General features: G+C 47.0%; 3 protein-coding genes across 3 annotated transcripts; 2 read left to right on the top strand and 1 right to left on the bottom strand.

The window, feature by feature from the left end:
- Positions 1–583: 583 nt before the first annotated feature.
- Positions 584–1922, bottom strand: LOC122748273 (polyadenylate-binding protein 2-like). Its single transcript, XM_043993938.1, has 2 exons — positions 1885–1922; positions 584–1493 (listed from the first exon to the last, which is right to left on the bottom strand). Exons 1-2 carry the CDS (start codon positions 1920–1922, stop codon positions 584–586), a joined length of 948 nt encoding a protein of 315 aa, XP_043849873.1.
- Positions 1923–4296: 2374 nt separating this feature from the next.
- Positions 4297–5634, top strand: LOC122748272 (polyadenylate-binding protein 2-like). The gene is made up of 2 exons (XM_043993937.1): positions 4297–4334; positions 4725–5634. The coding sequence occupies exons 1-2, from the start codon at positions 4297–4299 to the stop codon at positions 5632–5634; spliced, it is 948 nt and encodes a 315-aa protein (XP_043849872.1).
- Positions 5635–7194: 1560 nt separating this feature from the next.
- LOC122748271 (polyadenylate-binding protein 2-like) lies at positions 7195–16679 on the top strand. Its single transcript, XM_043993936.1, is given in 4 exon segments — positions 7195–7257; positions 8150–8319; positions 15610–16642; positions 16644–16679. Coding segments are annotated over 4 exon segments (1302 nt in total).
- The last annotated feature ends 456 nt before the right edge of the window (positions 16680–17135 follow it).

Here is a 17135-nt window from a genome sequence, read left to right as displayed (position 1 = left end):
GGCCTTGGTGTCTTGATCACAGAAAGGATTTTTAAGAATCCTGCTGCCAAGGACTGCCCATGTGCAGGGCGCCACCCCCTCACTCCCTCATTCCCTGGGCATATTTACCTTCATATGGACAGGAGTCGTCCAGTTGAATGAGGTTGAGTTCTTTTTCTTTGGGGGAGGATCACCCTCCTCTGTCTCCTTAGGAGCCCCCACCCCTGAACAGCCCCAGTGGGTGAAATGAGAAGAGGAGGCAGGGGGGAGAGGGGTAGGGAACTGCTTGTGGAAGTGGAGGCTTGTCCATGCTGAAGCCCCAGAGTGAATGAGCAGCCCCCTGTCCCATTCCCTGGGAAGCCCTTCCCCTGACCTCAGAAGCAGGTCCCTCCTCAGCAGTCAGTTATGGGATTCTCCCCCTTCCACCGTATATCTTTTTTTTTTAATTTTTTTTCCATCAAGGTCATCTTCTGTTTATTTTTTTATTCTTTTTTTCCTTCTTTTCTTCTTTCCCTCTCTCCTCCTAATACACACTTTTTTTTAAATTTTGTTTTTGTTTTTTTCTTGTTGTTGTGTGTTTTTTTGTTTGTTTTATTTTGTTTTTTTAGTAAGGGGAATACCATGACTCCCCTCTAGCCCGGGCCCCGTAGACTCGGCCCCGGGGTCTGCTGTTGAAGCCACTATAGAATCGAGAGCCTGAACTATGGTAGTTAGTAGCTCTGGCACGACCATAGCGGGCACGCGGAAAACCCCGATCTGTGGTGCTGATCCCCGGCCGATTGGTCCGTTTTGGTGTCACTTTGATCTGTCGTCCTCTGAAAAGAGATTCGTCCAAGGCCATTGACGTCCTCACCGAAGCTTTATCTGAAAATTCTATATATGCAAACCCTTTAGGATGGCCACTGAACTTGTCACAAAGGATGGTAACTCGATGAACTGAACCACAACCATGGAAGTGTGCCTCCAGCTCTTCTGCTGTGGCACCATAGTCAACATTGCCCACATAGATGGACCGGGCATCAGCCTCCATCTTCTCCTCAATGGACAAGATCCGGGGGCCAGCATTGCCTGGCGGTGGGCTCCTGTTCTTCTGTTTCTCCACCTCCTTCTGAAGCTCCTTCAATTTCTCTGCCTCTTCCTCCATCTCCCTTACTCGGGCTTTGATGGCCTCCAGCTCCGGGTCCTCTATAGCGCCGTGCCCCGGGTTGCCCTCGACCAGGCCTGGCTCTTCCTCGTCCTCCTGACTGCCTTGGGCTCCTGCGCCGGGCCCAGGGCCGGAGGCTCCCTGTGGGGCGCGGGACCGAGGCAGCTCCTCCTCTGGCTCGAGCTCTAGCATCAAGTCCTCAGGCTCCAGCTCCAGCGCCTCTAGTTCGTTCGGGTAGTCACCCGCGACGCCCGGGGCCCCCTCCTTAGGCTTCCTGCCGGCCCCGGGCAAAAGATGGCGCCGCCGCCCTGGCCCAGAGCCTCGACCTCCCGCAGCGCCAGCTGCTGCCGCCATAGCCGCCCAGAACAGACTTTTAAAAACACGTATGGGGGCAGGGGGCACCTAGGTAGCCCAGTGGATAAACCACTGGCCCTGGATTCAGGGGGACCTGAGTTCAAATGCGGCCTCAAACACTTGGCAACTACTACCTCTGTGACCCTGGGCAAGTCACTTAACACTCATTTCCCCGCAAAAAGAAAAAAAAAATACCGATGGCTCCAGCAAGTCAGAGACCATGTCTGTTACTAAACAGTCAGAGAATATATACCTTTCAGACCCAGGGTTGACACCTCTTCCCAAAGGACATTCACACCTCAAGGCAGGTGTGAACTCCACACTTGATAGTTAGCTGACCTCTTTGAGACTGAGGCTGGTCCTAGGTCACTCAGACAATGATGGTAAGAGCAGAGTCTTCATCTCACTTCTGAAGACTGCGACTTTTTCCAGGTTTTATCTGCATCTTTATCACAAAACCTTGCTAGGGTATTGAGAGAAAGGGATGCTGAATTCCTCAACTCCTCTATCCCTCTGCTCTGAGTCTTGACTCCATGACTTCCAAATACTGCCTCCATACCAAGACCAAACAGTCAAAACCCTGAGAGAAAGCATACTATGTGACTATCTCCTTAAGGGACATTTTGGTGAAATTTTTAAATAAAATATTATCAAGTAAGCAATAGCAGCATGTAAAAGATCATATCCCTTTAGTTGGGGTAGAGTTTACAACCAACAACCACCACTGATTCTACAACAGGAACCGTATAATTACCTATATTTATAAAATAAAAAATAAAACCATACAATTATATAATAGAAGCTGAAAAGCCTTTGTCAAAGTATAGGGAAGCTAAGTGACCCTATAATGTATAGAGTGCCTGGGCCTAAGGTCATGAAGACTCATCTGTATAAGTTCCAATCTGGCCTCAGACTCTTACTAGCTGTGTGAGCCTTGAGCAGGTCATTTCACCTTTACCCCCTCAGTTTCTGCCTCTGTAAAACAAGCTGGAGTAAGAAATAGCAAATCACTCCAATATCTTTGGCAAAAAAAAAACCCAAATGGGGTCATTGAGTCAACCATGGTGAACAACAACAACAACAAAACCCATAACATAACACTCATTTTAATGGAAAAAAAATACCCTCTAGAAATGATAACAACAAATAGTCTTCTCCTTCATATAGTAAACTTTTTGTTGTTGTTTTGGGGGACATTGGGGGTTAAATGACTTGCCCAGGGTCACACAGCTAGTAAGTGTCAAGTGTCTGAGGTCAGATTTGAACTCGGGTACTTCTGAATCCAGGGCAGGTGTTTTATCCACTGAGCCACCTAGCTGCCCCCTACAGTAAAGTATATTCATCTTAATCCAAGGGAAAATCTACATATATTAGAGAAACTTTAGAACCCTTTCCATTAAAATTAGGTACAATGCAGGGATGCCCTTTATCACTGCTACCAGTTAAAAATGCTGGCTATAGCAAAGAGACAGGAAAAAGAAATCAAAGGAATAAGCCTGATCAAAGAGAAAGCAAAACGATAAGCCTTTCCACATGATATCATAGTGATCTCCATAGTACTTGAATACAGTTAAACTCATTGAAAATTACAAAGCATAATTATTCAAATCAGAAATGTTCCAAGATATAAAATAAATCCACAAAAAACATAAGCATTCCAACAAAAGCACACAGGAAAAGCTAAAAAGGAGAAATGCTATTAAAATTATCTATAAAAGCTGCAAAGTATTTGGAATTTATCTACTACAAGTCACCAAAGGGCTACATAAAAATTTAAGTAAAAACTATCTAAGGGGCTATATGGACGTAAGTATTCTTTGTAGAATTTCTTTGTAGAAATCAAGGCAGAAAAATAATTGAGAAACATTCCCTTAGATAGTATGATTTTTGTGTATTTATTTTGTATCTTGGATTAAGATAAATATACTTTACTATAGGGTGCAGCTAGGCGGCTCAGTGGATAAAGCACTGGCCTGGATTCAGGAGTACCTGAGTTCAAATCTGGCCTCAGACACTTGACACTGACAAGCTGTGTGACCCTTGGCAAGTCACTTAACCACAAATGCCCCTAAAAACAATAACAACAACAACAAAACCCCTTTACTAAGTGAGGGGGAAGACCATTTGCTGTTGTCATTTCTAGAGGGTATTTTTTTCCATTAAAATGAATGTTATGTTATGGGGTTTTTTTGTTGTTGTTTACCATGGTCAACTCAGTGACCCCATTTGGGGTTTTCTTGGCAAAGATACTAGAGTGATTTGCCATTTCTTACTCCAGCTTGTTTTACAGAGGCAGAAACTGAGGGGGTAAAGGTGAAATGACCTGCTCAAGGCTCACACAGCTAGTAAGAGTCTGAGGCCAGATTGGAACTTATACAGATGAGTCTTCATGACCTTAGGCCCAGGCACTCTATACATTATAGGGTCACTTAGCTTCCCTATACTTTGACAAAGGCTTTTCAGCTTCTATTATATAATTGTATGGTTTTATTTTTATTTTATAAATATAGGTAATTATACGGTTCCTGTTGTAGAATCAGTGGTGGTTGTTGGTTGTAAACTCTACCCCAACTAAAGGGATATGATCTTTTACATGCTGCTATTGCTTACTTGATAATATTTTATTTAAAAATTTCACCAAAATGTCCCTTAAGGAGATAGTCACATAGTATGCTTTCTCTCAGGGTTTTGACTGTTTGGTCTTGGTATGGAGGCAGTATTTGGAAGTCATGGAGTCAAGACTCAGAGCAGAGGGATAGAGGAGTTGAGGAATTCAGCATCCCTTTCTCTCAATACCCTAGCAAGGTTTTGTGATAAAGATGCAGATAAAACCTGGAAAAAGTCGCAGTCTTCAGAAGTGAGATGAAGACTCTGCTCTTACCATCATTGTCTGAGTGACCTAGGACCAGCCTCAGTCTCAAAGAGGTCAGCTAACTATCAAGTGTGGAGTTCACACCCGTCTTGAGGTGTGAATGTCCTTTGGGAAGAGGTGTCAACCCTGAGTCTGAAAGGTATATATTCTCTGACTGTTTAGTAACAGACATGGTCTCTGACTTTGCTGGAGCCATCAGTATTTTTTTCCTTTTTGCGGGGCAATGAGGCTTAAGTGACTTTCCGAGAGTCACAGGGCTAGTAAGTGTCAAGTGTTTGAGGCCGCATTTGAACTCAGGTCCCCCTGAATCCAGGGCCAGTGGTTTATCCACTGGGCTACCTAGGTGCCCCCTGCCCCCATACGTGTTTTTAAAAGTCTGTTCTGGGCGGCTATGGCGGCAGCAGCTGGCGCTGCGGGAGGTCGAGGCTCTGGGCCAGGGCGGCGGCGCCATCTTTTGCCCGGGGCCGGCAGGAAGCCTAAGGAGGGGGCCCCGGGCGTCGCGGGTGACTACCCGAACGAACTAGAGGCGCTGGAGCTGGAGCCTGAGGACTTGATGCTAGAGCTCGAGCCAGAGGAGGAGCTGCCTCGGTCCCGCGCCCCACAGGGAGCCTCCGGCCCTGGGCCCGGCGCAGGAGCCCAAGGCAGTCAGGAGGACGAGGAAGAGCCAGGCCTGGTCGAGGGCAACCCGGGGCACGGCGCTATAGAGGACCCGGAGCTGGAGGCCATCAAAGCCCGAGTAAGGGAGATGGAGGAAGAGGCAGAGAAATTGAAGGAGCTTCAGAAGGAGGTGGAGAAACAGAAGAACAGGAGCCCACCGCCAGGCAATGCTGGCCCCCGGATCTTGTCCATTGAGGAGAAGATGGAGGCTGATGCCCGGTCCATCTATGTGGGCAATGTTGACTATGGTGCCACAGCAGAAGAGCTGGAGGCACACTTCCATGGTTGTGGTTCAGTTCATCGAGTTACCATCCTTTGTGACAAGTTCAGTGGCCATCCTAAAGGGTTTGCATATATAGAATTTTCAGATAAAGCTTCGGTGAGGACGTCAATGGCCTTGGACGAATCTCTTTTCAGAGGACGACAGATCAAAGTGACACCAAAACGGACCAATCGGCCGGGGATCAGCACCACAGATCGGGGTTTTCCGCGTGCCCGCTATGGTCGTGCCAGAGCTACTAACTACCATAGTTCAGGCTCTCGATTCTATAGTGGCTTCAACAGCAGACCCCGGGGCCGAGTCTACGGGGCCCGGGCTAGAGGGGAGTCATGGTATTCCCCTTACTAAAAAAACAAAACAAAACAAACAAAAAAACCAAAATCAAATTAAAAAAAAAAACCAAAAAGTGTGTATTAGGAGGACAGAGGAAAAAAGGAAAGAAGGAAAAAAAAAGAATAAAAAAAAAAGAAATACAGAAGATGACCTTGATGGAAAAAAAATTAAAAAAAAAAAGATATACGGTGGAAGGGGGAGAATCCCATAACTGACTGCTGAGGAGGGATCTGCTTCTGAGGGTCTAGTCAGGGAAAGGACTCCCCTGGGAATGGGATAGGGGGCTGCTCATTCACTCTGGGGGTTGGAGGTGAACAAGCCTCTACTTCTGCAAGCAGTTCCCTACCCCTCTCCCCCCTGCCTTCTCTCCTCATTTCACCCACTGGGGCTGTTCAGGGGTGGGGGCTCCTAAGGAGACAGAGGAGGGTGATCCTCCCCCAAAGAAAAAGAACTCAACCTCATTCAACTGGAGGACTCCTCTCCACGTATGAAGGTAAATATGCCCGGGGCATGAGGGACTAGGGAATGAGGGAGTGAGGGGGTGGCGCCCTGCACATGGGCAGTCCTTGGCAGCAGGATTCTTAAAAATCCTTTCTGTGATCAAGACACCAAGGCCCTGGTCAGTCTGCCCATACCTTACAGTAGCTCCCTTTAGGCCTAAATTCACAAATCTAACCTAAAGAGCTGCAAGCATCTGTAGAGATGTTCTCATCCTGGGAAGGATTGCATCCCTCCTTCTCTGTTACCCCAAGTTCAGGAAGGGCAGGGACAGCTAACTGTCCACCCCAGCCTAAGCATGGGAGCTCAGCCCCTGAATCCTCTGAGCTGGGCTGACCCAATCTCGGGTTCCATCCATGGGCTGGGCATCTTCATTAGCCCTGGGGGTGGGGGTGGTTCCTGGCTTCACACCTCTCCAGGTGTAGAGCCTTAGCCCTTAAATAGATCAGACTGCACACCCAGTGGTCAAGAGGGGGAGGAGAGTGGGATAGGGCCCCAATTTCAGAAGACCTGAGGGCATGTTTTTTGGTTTGTTTGCAGCATCCCTGTCAGCCTGATCATCCTTTCCAGCCACCCAGGAAGACCCCTTTGAAATGGTCCTGTCTGCCTGCTGAGCCCTCACAAGGGATCCCGAGGAGCACCCCTGCAAAGATGCCTCCTGTCAAAGCCTTGCCCCTGGTCAGGCAGGGGGGACCCCAGCAGCCAAGGCAGCTAAGGCAGCTGCAAAGCGGCCCTTAAAGCCCCTCATGAGAAGTGCTAGGAAAATGAGCACTTTGCTCTGGGAGAGGAGTCGCAAGCCTCTGGTGAAACCCTTTGAACAAGGCAAGGTCTGCAGGGCCCGACCCCAGCAAGGCAGACCCTGCCCTGCTCCTTCAGGTTGGGAGAGGCAGCCTCCCAAACCACAGCCTTCTAAGAGGCCCCGACTCCTCTCTCCCTGTCCAGTGCGGGGGATTCAGCCATCACCAGGCCTGCTGGTGCTGGAGCCTCTAGATTCTCTCTCTAGAACTGCCAAGAGGTGTGCCCAGGGACCGGCCACTCTCTGTTCCCGGAAGGCCCCATAGTGTTGTCCAAAAACCCATGGAGACGTTTGCATTGGACAAGGATATGTGTGCAAGCAATGGGGCCAAGTCAACAGCCCAGGTAAGCAGCAGAGATTCTGATTCCAGGCTAGCTTAAATGAGCTCTGTGGCAGAGAGGGAGTTGAGGGGGAGGGGAGGGGAAGGTGAGGGAGAGGGGAGAAGAGGGGAGGGAGAGGGGAGGGGAGGGGAGCGGAGCGGAGCGGAGGGGAGGGGAGGGGAGGGGAGCGGAGGGGAGCGGAGGGGAGGGGAGGGGAGGGGAGGGGAGGGGAGCGGAGGGGAGCAAGAGAGAGAGCGAGAGAGAGCGAGAGAGAGCGAGCGAGAGAGAGCGAGAGAGAGCGAGCGCGAGAGAGCGCGAGAGAGCGCGAGAGAGCGCGAGAGAGAGCGGAGGGGAGAGCGGAGGGGAGAGCGGAGGGGAGAGCGGAGGGGAGAGCGGAGGGGAGAGCGGAGGGGAGAGCGGAGGGGAGAGCGGAGGGGAGAGCGGAGGGGAGAGCGGCGGGGAGAGCGGAGGGGAGAGCGGGAGGGGAGCTCAGCTCAGCTCAGCTCCTGTGGGAAAGACCTTGTATGCCCATCTCTGGACTGAGGAGAACATGGAGTCACTGGGGGAGGAAGGACCAATCCCTGACCTTCTGGCCCCTTCTCCTGCTCCCTACAGACAGTCCCCACTGGAGAGGAAGAGGAGAAGGGGTATAGAACTTCCCATGCTAGACGCTCTTCTCCTCACCTCGGACAAAGGGCTCGGTCAATCAGCTTTTCTCTAGCACCTACTAAGTGTCAGGCATCGTGTTGAGTGCCAGGGATGCCAAAAGAGGCAAAAGACATCCTGAGAATCTAGAGAAGAGCGCATGTGCAAAGACTGGGGCAGGGATGACATTGGGTGAGGTCTAAGGCTATCCCACATCCACTTGGGAGATCCGGAAGCCACTTTGGAGAGGACTCTCCTTTCCCGGCAATAGCCACAGAGGACCCCAGGGGCCCGAGTGAAGTTACTAACAGTGTTTTCCTCTCTGATCCTCATGCAGGTGCTCCTGGATGCTGCCCAGCCCACAGTGCCCGCAAGGCTCAATGTCCTGCATGAAGACCTCTTTGTTTCTAGTTCAGATGAAGAGGAGGAAGAAGAGAACGAGTAAAAGCAGATCACGAATGTGTGTCAGTCCTTATGGATAAGGAGGGGGGTGTGTAAGATTCTTGAGCAGACACAAAGAGAAAGGACAAGAAAGAACTCTGGAGACTCAACATCATCAGGGATTTGCCATTAATAAATGTTGTATTCAGAATCCAAAGACCTAGCATTCGATTCTCCATCTTTCAATAATTAGAACATGGATAGGGTGTTTACTACGTGTCAGGGATTTTACAGTGACTATGTCTTTTATCCTCACCACAATCTGGCATTGGGGTGGGAGGTGGGGGGGAGTTCTGTTATTATCCCCATTTCACAGATGAGGAAACTGAGGAAAACAGAGCTAAAGTGACTTGCCCAGACACCCAGCTAGTAAGTGTCTGAGATAATGAAGCTGTTGAAAACACTTTCCTCTCTTCTCTCTGTGCCTGCAGGCTTTGTTCTCACTTTCCAGACTTTGTGGCTTAGGCCCCAGTCTGTTTGAAGTCTCTACTGAGAAAGGCTAGAGGTGGGAAGTGCTGGGGGTGGGGGAAGATTGGGACTATTCTCAATGTCACAATCAGAATCCAGCCTTGCAATTCTAGGCCTGTGCTCAGGGAAGGTGAGGGTCAGCCTTGTTCATTTTGGTTTTTACAAATATCTGTGCCCTTCTTCTGTAGGGGTCCAGAGATGACACGGAAGCTTTGCTTCCCTTCTTCTTTTGAATGAAGAGCAGTACTAGGGACTGCAGAGATGTGTATGCAGGACTCTTGACTCTGTACACCCGGAGACCAATCGTTTTTGCCATCTTTTGGCCTGTGTAAATAAAACATGAACTTCAGGATTCTGAAACCTTTCATCAGCATCCACACCCCAGGTTCCCTTACTGTGTTTCTTATTGTTTGTACAAGCTAATGAGGCCACTAATGGACATGACTTGATGTTTCCTTTTTCTCTGGGAGGGGTCAAAGTGAAAGTCAGCTACTAGTAAAAGGCTTTCACATCCATTCAACAAACATTGATCATCCTTTCTGCAGAGATTATGGCTCCTAATTTAAGTTGACCATATAGTTAGAGTGTAAACATCACATAGCCTAATAACTGTCCTGGGGCCATTAGTCATATCGATATTTTTGCTGTTTCTCTAAAGTTTTCTAAGAAATGTATCATGTCACTCACAGATAGGGATTGTTCCACATTTTGCTTTCTGAAGTAAATGCCTTGAGTTTCTCTCTCCTATAGCTAGTCTTTTTTAGAATTATGTCTAGTAATAGTCAAGAAGGGGAGTACCCTTATTTTATTCATGTCCTTATTAAGAATTTTGGGGGTATTTATCCATTGCTAGTCATTGGTTTTAGATATGTATTATGCTAACCAAGGGCAGCTACATGGCACAGTGGATGGAATGCCTTGCCAGGAGTCAAAAAAATTCATCTTTCTGAGTTCAAATCTGGCCTCAGGCAGTTAGTAGCTGGTCTTTACCTAATTTCTGCTAAGCTGTTGCCCTCTTTTCCCAGGAATAATTATCTAATTTACCTTGGTAGAGGAAGCTCTTCTATGGAAGCTTTTCATACCAGATGAAAGCACAGGTTTCACAAAATGCTGAAGAGTCTCTTCTACATTCTCTAGTTTCTCTTCTTGGGTTTATTGAACATTTTCTGCTCGTTCATTTCTCTGGCTTGATTGGAACATTGAGCCTGACACACTGTTCTCCTTTTGTAAAATTTCTAAATGGATTCAAATGTTTTTGGTCATTACTACTTTATCTCGTCATTTGAGATCTGCTGATTCTCTGCTTCCTTTGCTCCTTCCATCTTTTCCCCTTTCTCGAGTCTTTACCCTTTGTTCTTCCAAATGAATTGTCTTATCATTTTTCCTAGTAAGCCCTGGTTAACTGGCTTGAGATAGCATAAAATTTGCACAATAACCTAGGCTGTGTCCTAATTTTCATTACATGGTACAGTCCAAATGTGGACATTGGACGTCCCTATGATGATTTTGATCCTGCTTCAATTCTTTGAACGCCATCTTGTATTTTTACATACTCTATGTGTGTCTTGATAAGTAAAATTCCAAATATTACTTGCATTTCATAGTTACTCCAAATAGAATCTCTCTTTTTTTCTTCTTGCCTTTTGTAAGTAATCATAAGATATTCTGGTCATTTTTGACATTTGGAACATTGTGGACAATAGGAAGACCTTAAACTGAGAAAATGCTTTGTTTGCTAATGAATTGTTTAGTAAAAAAGATACTATCCACATTGTCCACTAGGTAGCGCTATGATCAAGGCACCATCCAAGGCACCATTTCATCAGAGTCTCAGATGTTAGTAGATAAGGATTTAATAAGTGCCTACTAAGTGTCAGTCAGTGTGCTTCAGGGACCTCCCAGATGGATATATGGTTTGGAAAGTTAAAACCCATGCTGTTCAGGTTCTAACATGTGATTAGAGGATGGCTCATATCATTTAGAAATGCAGATCTCAACCTCCATCTCACATGTGGTATTTCCAAATAAGACCTACATTCACTGGACTCAGGTCACCAGCAAACTGTGGCCACAAAGTGTGTTAGACAGAGAGAGAGAGAGAGAGAGAGAGAGAGAGAGAGAGAGAGACACAGAGAGAGGGAGGGAGGGAGAGAGAGAGAGGGAGAGAGGGAGGGAGGGAGGGAGGGAGGGAGGGAGGGAGATGGGAGAAGGAAGGGAGAGAAAGAAAGAGAGAAAAAGGAAGGAAAGAAGGAGAGAAGGAGGGAAAGAAAAGATTAAAGTATGGTCATGTGCTACTCTCTTCCCAGTTATTACCTCAGATTCCTTACCCTTGCCTTCCCTTTCCCCTCTGTCAAATAGGACTGGAGACTATTTCCAAAATGCAGTCACCTAGAAATCATAGAGAATACAATGTGTGTGTGTGTGTGTGTGTGTGTGTGTGTGTGTGTGTGTGTGTGTGTGTGTATGTGGTGGTGGTGGTGGTGGTGGTGGTGGCAGGGGGTGGGGTTTGGGGGAAAGGCTGGTGTCCATGGCCCCAGTTTAAACAGGTAAGTCGTTGGAAGCAGGAAGAACAAAAGCTGTTGACCTATGTCTGGCTTACAGATCCAATGGGCTTTGAAGTAGCTGACAGGGATTCTCAGACCCTCCTCTTATTTTGGTCCCTGCTTCTGCTCCAGATCTTGAATCATCCATTACATTGGTCCCAGTTGGTAGAGGGTTGGTCTATGGCCTCCACTTCTAGCCTTAAGTCCATTATCAGTCTCAGATTAAATGAATTCGTTTTTAGGAATGGGCATAGCACTGTGCCTGACAGAGAAGATATCATATTCCTTTCCCATCAGCCATCTGGCTTCCAGTTTCATCACCTTAGATAAGGTTCCAAGGGACAGTAGCCAACAACCCAGGCATCTGACTTCCACAGTCTGTGGCTAACTCCTCTGGGTGGTGGACAGGAAGCCTCACGCTGACTGCCTGTTCCCCAAATAGCTGACAAGAAATCTCTCTCAAATGCAAGATAAGACGGAATAGGATGCTCTAAATTCTTTATGAACACTTACATTTCCCATATTTTAGGGTCTCATGATTTGTTTCCTTTTAAGGGAATTTCTGAACCATCGTGGCTTCCAGAGAGATGAAAGGCCATTGCTAAAAATCTGCTAGAGATATACTGTATATCCTGCTACTCTAAAAATAGTCAATTGTTTCAACTAGATGTCTTTATTATTTTTCTAGAGTTTTCTGAATAAATCGTATCTTCAAATAGAAATCATTTTGTATCGTCTTTACAGACGTTTATTGCGTCAGTTTCCTTTTTATTTTTTACTTATTTCTTTGCAAAGATGGGAGCTCAGCTGAATGAATCAATCCAATCACCTGACTCTCTTTTAAAGGAGAGTCTTAGTGAGAAGACATTTCAATACAACAACCAATCAATCAAAGTCTTTATGGTAAACATGAAATTAGTCTTTGATCAAATGAGTGATATTGTTTTGAACATTCCAATTGTCTAAGGAAACATAATTACTCCCCATAGGTTTTCTATAAAATAACAGTTTCAGGTCTGAGAATTGAGAGTGAGCTCAAACCAGACAGAAGTATTTGGGGATAGAGGTGGGATGGAAAAGGGTGGGAGGGAGGGGAAGGGGAGCACCTCACCTTCAACCTCAGCTGAGATCGCCTTCCATTCTTCACTGTAGGAGGGTCTGAGTACTCCCAAATGGGGAATGTATAATAATTCTACAGTTTATATATAACATAACACAACATAACATTTACAGCTTATTATAATTCTGTTTTGAATACTAGTAGAGTCCATGGAACACCTGACAATAGCATCTGCTTTGAGAAACAAGGATAAATTTCCAGTTACCCCTTTGCCATGCTTGTTGGATAAACCTGAATTTGCTTTCCCTGGGATTCTTTATGTATCGGGGAGAGAGTGTGTTTAATGTTAGAAAGCAGTTTTTTCCATCAAGTGTACCCATGCTACAAGCTCAATACATATCCCTTTCTAAAAGCTAATTAAGTCTGGCTGATTAATTGATAATCAACCTATAATTGTGGAAGGAAAGCATACCAGTGTGGGCCCCTAGGTTATATAAAGGTAGAAAACTATCCCTAAGCCCTGAGAATTATCCCTGAAACTTTTAGGAGGGATACAGAAACCTTGCTCTTGAGACTCAGTTTGTCAGTGTGAGGGGGAATCAGCATATCCATCTCAGAGTGTGAGCTTTGTCTATAATGAACTCTCCAAGAGTCACAGCTAAATACTTAGTCTCCAAATATCTAGTGTTTTTCCACTAGAAAAGGCTGCTGAAAAGTGGGTAGGGGCTCAGCTAGGGGGCAAAGTGGATAATGCACCAGCCCTGGATTCAGGAGGACCTGAGTTCAAATCGGACCTCAGACACTTGACACTTACTAGCTGTGTGACCCTGGACAAGTCACTTAACCCTTATTGCTCCACCAAAAAAAAAAAAGTTGGTAGGGAGGGATAGGACAACAATGTGGAAGGGCAGTAGAAATGGGTAGGGTCTAGAGAAAGCTGAGGCAAGAAGAGGGTGACATGACTGGATCCCTCTCAAGATGGAAGCCCTAAAGATGACCAACTGTGACTGAGCAATCAATCCTGCCAGTGTGGGGTCAAATGGATGGTGGTTACTGTTGGAAAGATTATGAGTTAAGTGGATTTTTGGGACCATCGGGGCAAGAAACTGACAGATATTTTTATCAGGTTGTGGCAAGCCCGAAACCAATTCTGTCTTGCTACTTTGGCCACGTCCTGCATATTTCTGTCCACTCCCCCTAGAAAACATGTAGAAAAACCTACGAAGAAAGCTATATAGTGAACAAATCTCCTGCTACTCAGTGCCTTCCTCTTACCTTAGAACACCTGCACCAGAATCAGATACAATTCCAAGCTTCGGTGTCTCGGCAAAGTTAATAAGATTCCCAGGAAATGGACTGGGGAAAGAAGAAATGTTCCAAGTTGATGTCCGATGTCTAACATGGGCACCAGTCACATGAACGATAGATTTGGGTGGGCCAGTTAGGGGGTGATGGGGAGAGAGAATGCCCCCAAGACCCCACAAGGGTTGAGTACTCTGCTAGTTAAGAAGAAATGGCCACAGGCTGGGAAAGAGGCTAGGCCAGCAATTACAAAAGAAGCATGGACATTGCTAATCATTTTACATTATATCACCAAGTGATAGCTGCTGAGGCACAGCAGAATGAGAGCAAGATTTAGAATTAGAAAAAGACATGCAGAATACAACCTCCCAATAAAGAGTAGAAGAGGAGAAAAATAACTCTTTACTTTAGCATGTCAGTTTGCCAGGTTTAGAGGGTGTCAGTTACTAAGAGTTAATAGTAGAGTTCTCCTAATAGCTAAAATATGGGATCCTGGTACATGAACCCCCTGAGAAAATGTATTCAGATGAGGGTGGGAGGTTGGAGAGGTCAAAAGCATGCAGACCGTTTGCAATCATATCAAGTTAGACTCATATTAAGTTTTCCTGGTATTAACCAGGCAAAACAGGGATGTATTGGATGACCAAGGCTTTGCATCCACAGCACAACCTATCTGGAGCCTCAGGGATTATACCCCAGGACAGCCAATAGATTTAGTAACGAGATTCCACGAGAAATTAAAGGAATCCATTCCTGGGTGGGTAGTTAGGTCATAGCTTAGTGGAGAAGATGGAATTGTTATTTGGGTCCAAGGCTGAGAAGATGAGTGTTAGCATCATTCATCCAGCACTATGACAGACATTATATAATACTGTATCCGTCAAAACTCAAAAAAGATTTTGTAGAATTAGAGAAAAAGAATGATAAAATTCATATACACTTAACACTTACTACCTGTGTGACCCTGGGCAAGTCACTTTACCCCAATTGCCTCACCAAAATAAAGAAATCAAGAAAATAAAGAAAATCCCAAAGCCCTCCCTCCATTCCCTGTTCCCACTTCCTCCTGCTCCCTCCAAAGCCAAATTAAAAGAAAAAAAGAAGAAAAAGAAAAAAACACCAACCCCCATTCCCCCAAAACAAGGTGGTGCATTTTTGTTGTTGTTGCTTTTTGGGGCATTGGGCGTTAAGTGACTTGCCCAGGGCCACACAGCTGGTAAGTACTCCAACTAAAGGAAAATGATGTTTTACATGCTGCTATTGCTTGCTTGATTATATTTTATTTTAAAATTTCACCAAAATTTCACCAAAATGTCCCTTAAGGAGATAGTCACATAGTATGCTTTCTCTCAGGGTTTTGACTGTTTGGTCTTGGTATGGAGGCAGTATTTGGAAGTCATGGAGTCAAGACTCAGAGCAGAGGGATAGATGAGTTGAGGAATTCAGCATCCCTTTTTCTCAATACCTTAGCAAGGTTTTGTGATAAAGATGCAGATAAAACCTGGAAAAAGTCGCAGTCTTCAGAAATGTGATGAAGACTCTGCTCTTGCCATCATTGTCTGAGTGACCTAGGACAAGCCTCAGTCTCAAAGAGGTCAGCTAACCATCAAGTGTGGAGTTCACACCCTTCTTGAGGTGTGAATGTCCTTTGGGAAGAGGTGTCAACCCTGGGTTTGAAAGGTATATATTCTCTGACTGTTTAGCAACAGACATGGTTTCTGACTCCCTGGAACCATCGGTATTTTTTTTTTCTTTTTGCAGGGCAATGAGTGTTAAGTGACTTGCCCAGGGTCACAGAGGTAGTAGTTGCCAAGTGTTTGAGGCCGCATTTGAACTCAGGTCCCCCTGAATCCAGGACCAGTGGTTTATCCACTGTGCTACCTCGGTGCCCCCAGCCTCCATATGTATTTTTAAAAGTCTATTCAAGGCGGCGGGCGCAGCGGGCGCAGCGGGCGCAGCGGGCGCAGCGGGCGCAGCGGGCGCAGCGGGTGCAGCGGGCGCAGCGGGCGCAGCGGGCGCAGCGGGCGCAGCGGGCGCAGCGGGCGCAGCGGGCGCAGCGGGCGCAGCGGGCGCAGCGGGCGGTCGAGGCTCCGGGCCAGGGTGGCGGCTCCATCTTGTGCCCGGGGCCTGGGGGGAGCCCGGGGAGGGGCCCCCGGCCGACGCAGGGGACTACGGGAATGGGCTGGAGGCAGAGGAGCTAGAACCTGAGGACTTGCTGCTAGAGCCCCAGGACTTGCTGCTAGAGCCTGAGGAATTGTTGCTAGACCTAGAGCTAGAGTCGGAGCCCAAGCCCAAGCCCGAGGAGAACGCGCCCCGGCCCCGTGCTCCCCCAGGAGTTCCCGGCATTCAAGAGGAGGAGGAAGAGCCAGGCCTGGTTCAGGGCGACCCGGGGCACGGCGCTATAGAGGACCCGGAGCTGGAGGCCATCAATGCCCGAGTAAGGGAGATGGAGGAAGTGGGAGCGAAATTGAAGGAGCTTCAAAACGAGGTGGAGAAACAGATGAACAGGAGCCCACCGCCAGGCAATGCTGGCCCCGGGATCATGTCCATTGAGGAGAAGATGGAGGCTGATGCCCGGTCCATCTATGTGGGCAATGTTGACTATGGTGCCACAGCAGAAGAGCTGGAGGCACACTGCCATGGTTGTGGTTCAGTTCATCGAGTTACCATCCTTTGGGACAAGTTCAGTGGACATCCTAAAGGGTTTGCCTATATAGAATTTTCAGATAAAGCTTCGGTGAGGACGTCAATGGCCTTGGACGAATCTCTTTTCGTAGGACGACAGATCAAAGTGACACCAAAACGGACCAATCGGCCGGGGATCAGCACCACAGATCGGGGTTTTCCGCGTGCCCGCTATAGTTATGCCAGAGCTACTAACTACAGTAGTTCACGCTATGGATTCTATAGTGGCTTCAACAGCAGACCCCGGAGAAGAGTCTACAGAGCCCCGGGCCAGAGCGACTTCGTGGTATTCCCTTTACTAAAAAAAGAAACAAACAAACAAACAAACAAACAAACAAAACCCCAAACAATAACCAAAAAAGTGTGTATTAGGAGGAGAGAGAGGAAAAAAAGGAAAGTCGGGAAAAAAAGAATTAAAAACAAAAAGAAAAACAGAAGATGACCTTGATGGAAAAAATATATATATATAAAGAAAAAGATATACTGTGGAAGGGGGGAGAATCCCATAACTAACTGCTGAGGAGGGACCTGCTTCTGAGGGTCTAGTCAGGGGAAGCGCTCCTCTGGGAAAGGGACAGGCGGCTGCTCATTCACTCTGGGGGTTCGAAATGGACAAGCCTCGACTTCCGCAAGCTTTTCCTACCCCTCTCCTCCCTCCCTCCTCTCCTCATTTCACCCACTGGGGCTGTTCAGGGGTGAGGTCAGGATGGTGGGAAAGGTTTTACATAAGGGTATGTAAGGACACAAAACTGTTCTGC

The sequence above is a fragment of the Dromiciops gliroides genome, chromosome 3 (assembly GCF_019393635.1).
Source record: "Dromiciops gliroides isolate mDroGli1 chromosome 3, mDroGli1.pri, whole genome shotgun sequence".
Lineage (NCBI taxonomy): Eukaryota > Metazoa > Chordata > Mammalia > Microbiotheria > Microbiotheriidae > Dromiciops > Dromiciops gliroides.
Note: the sequence above shows the minus strand (reverse complement) of the source record. Positions and strands in the feature narration are given on the sequence as shown.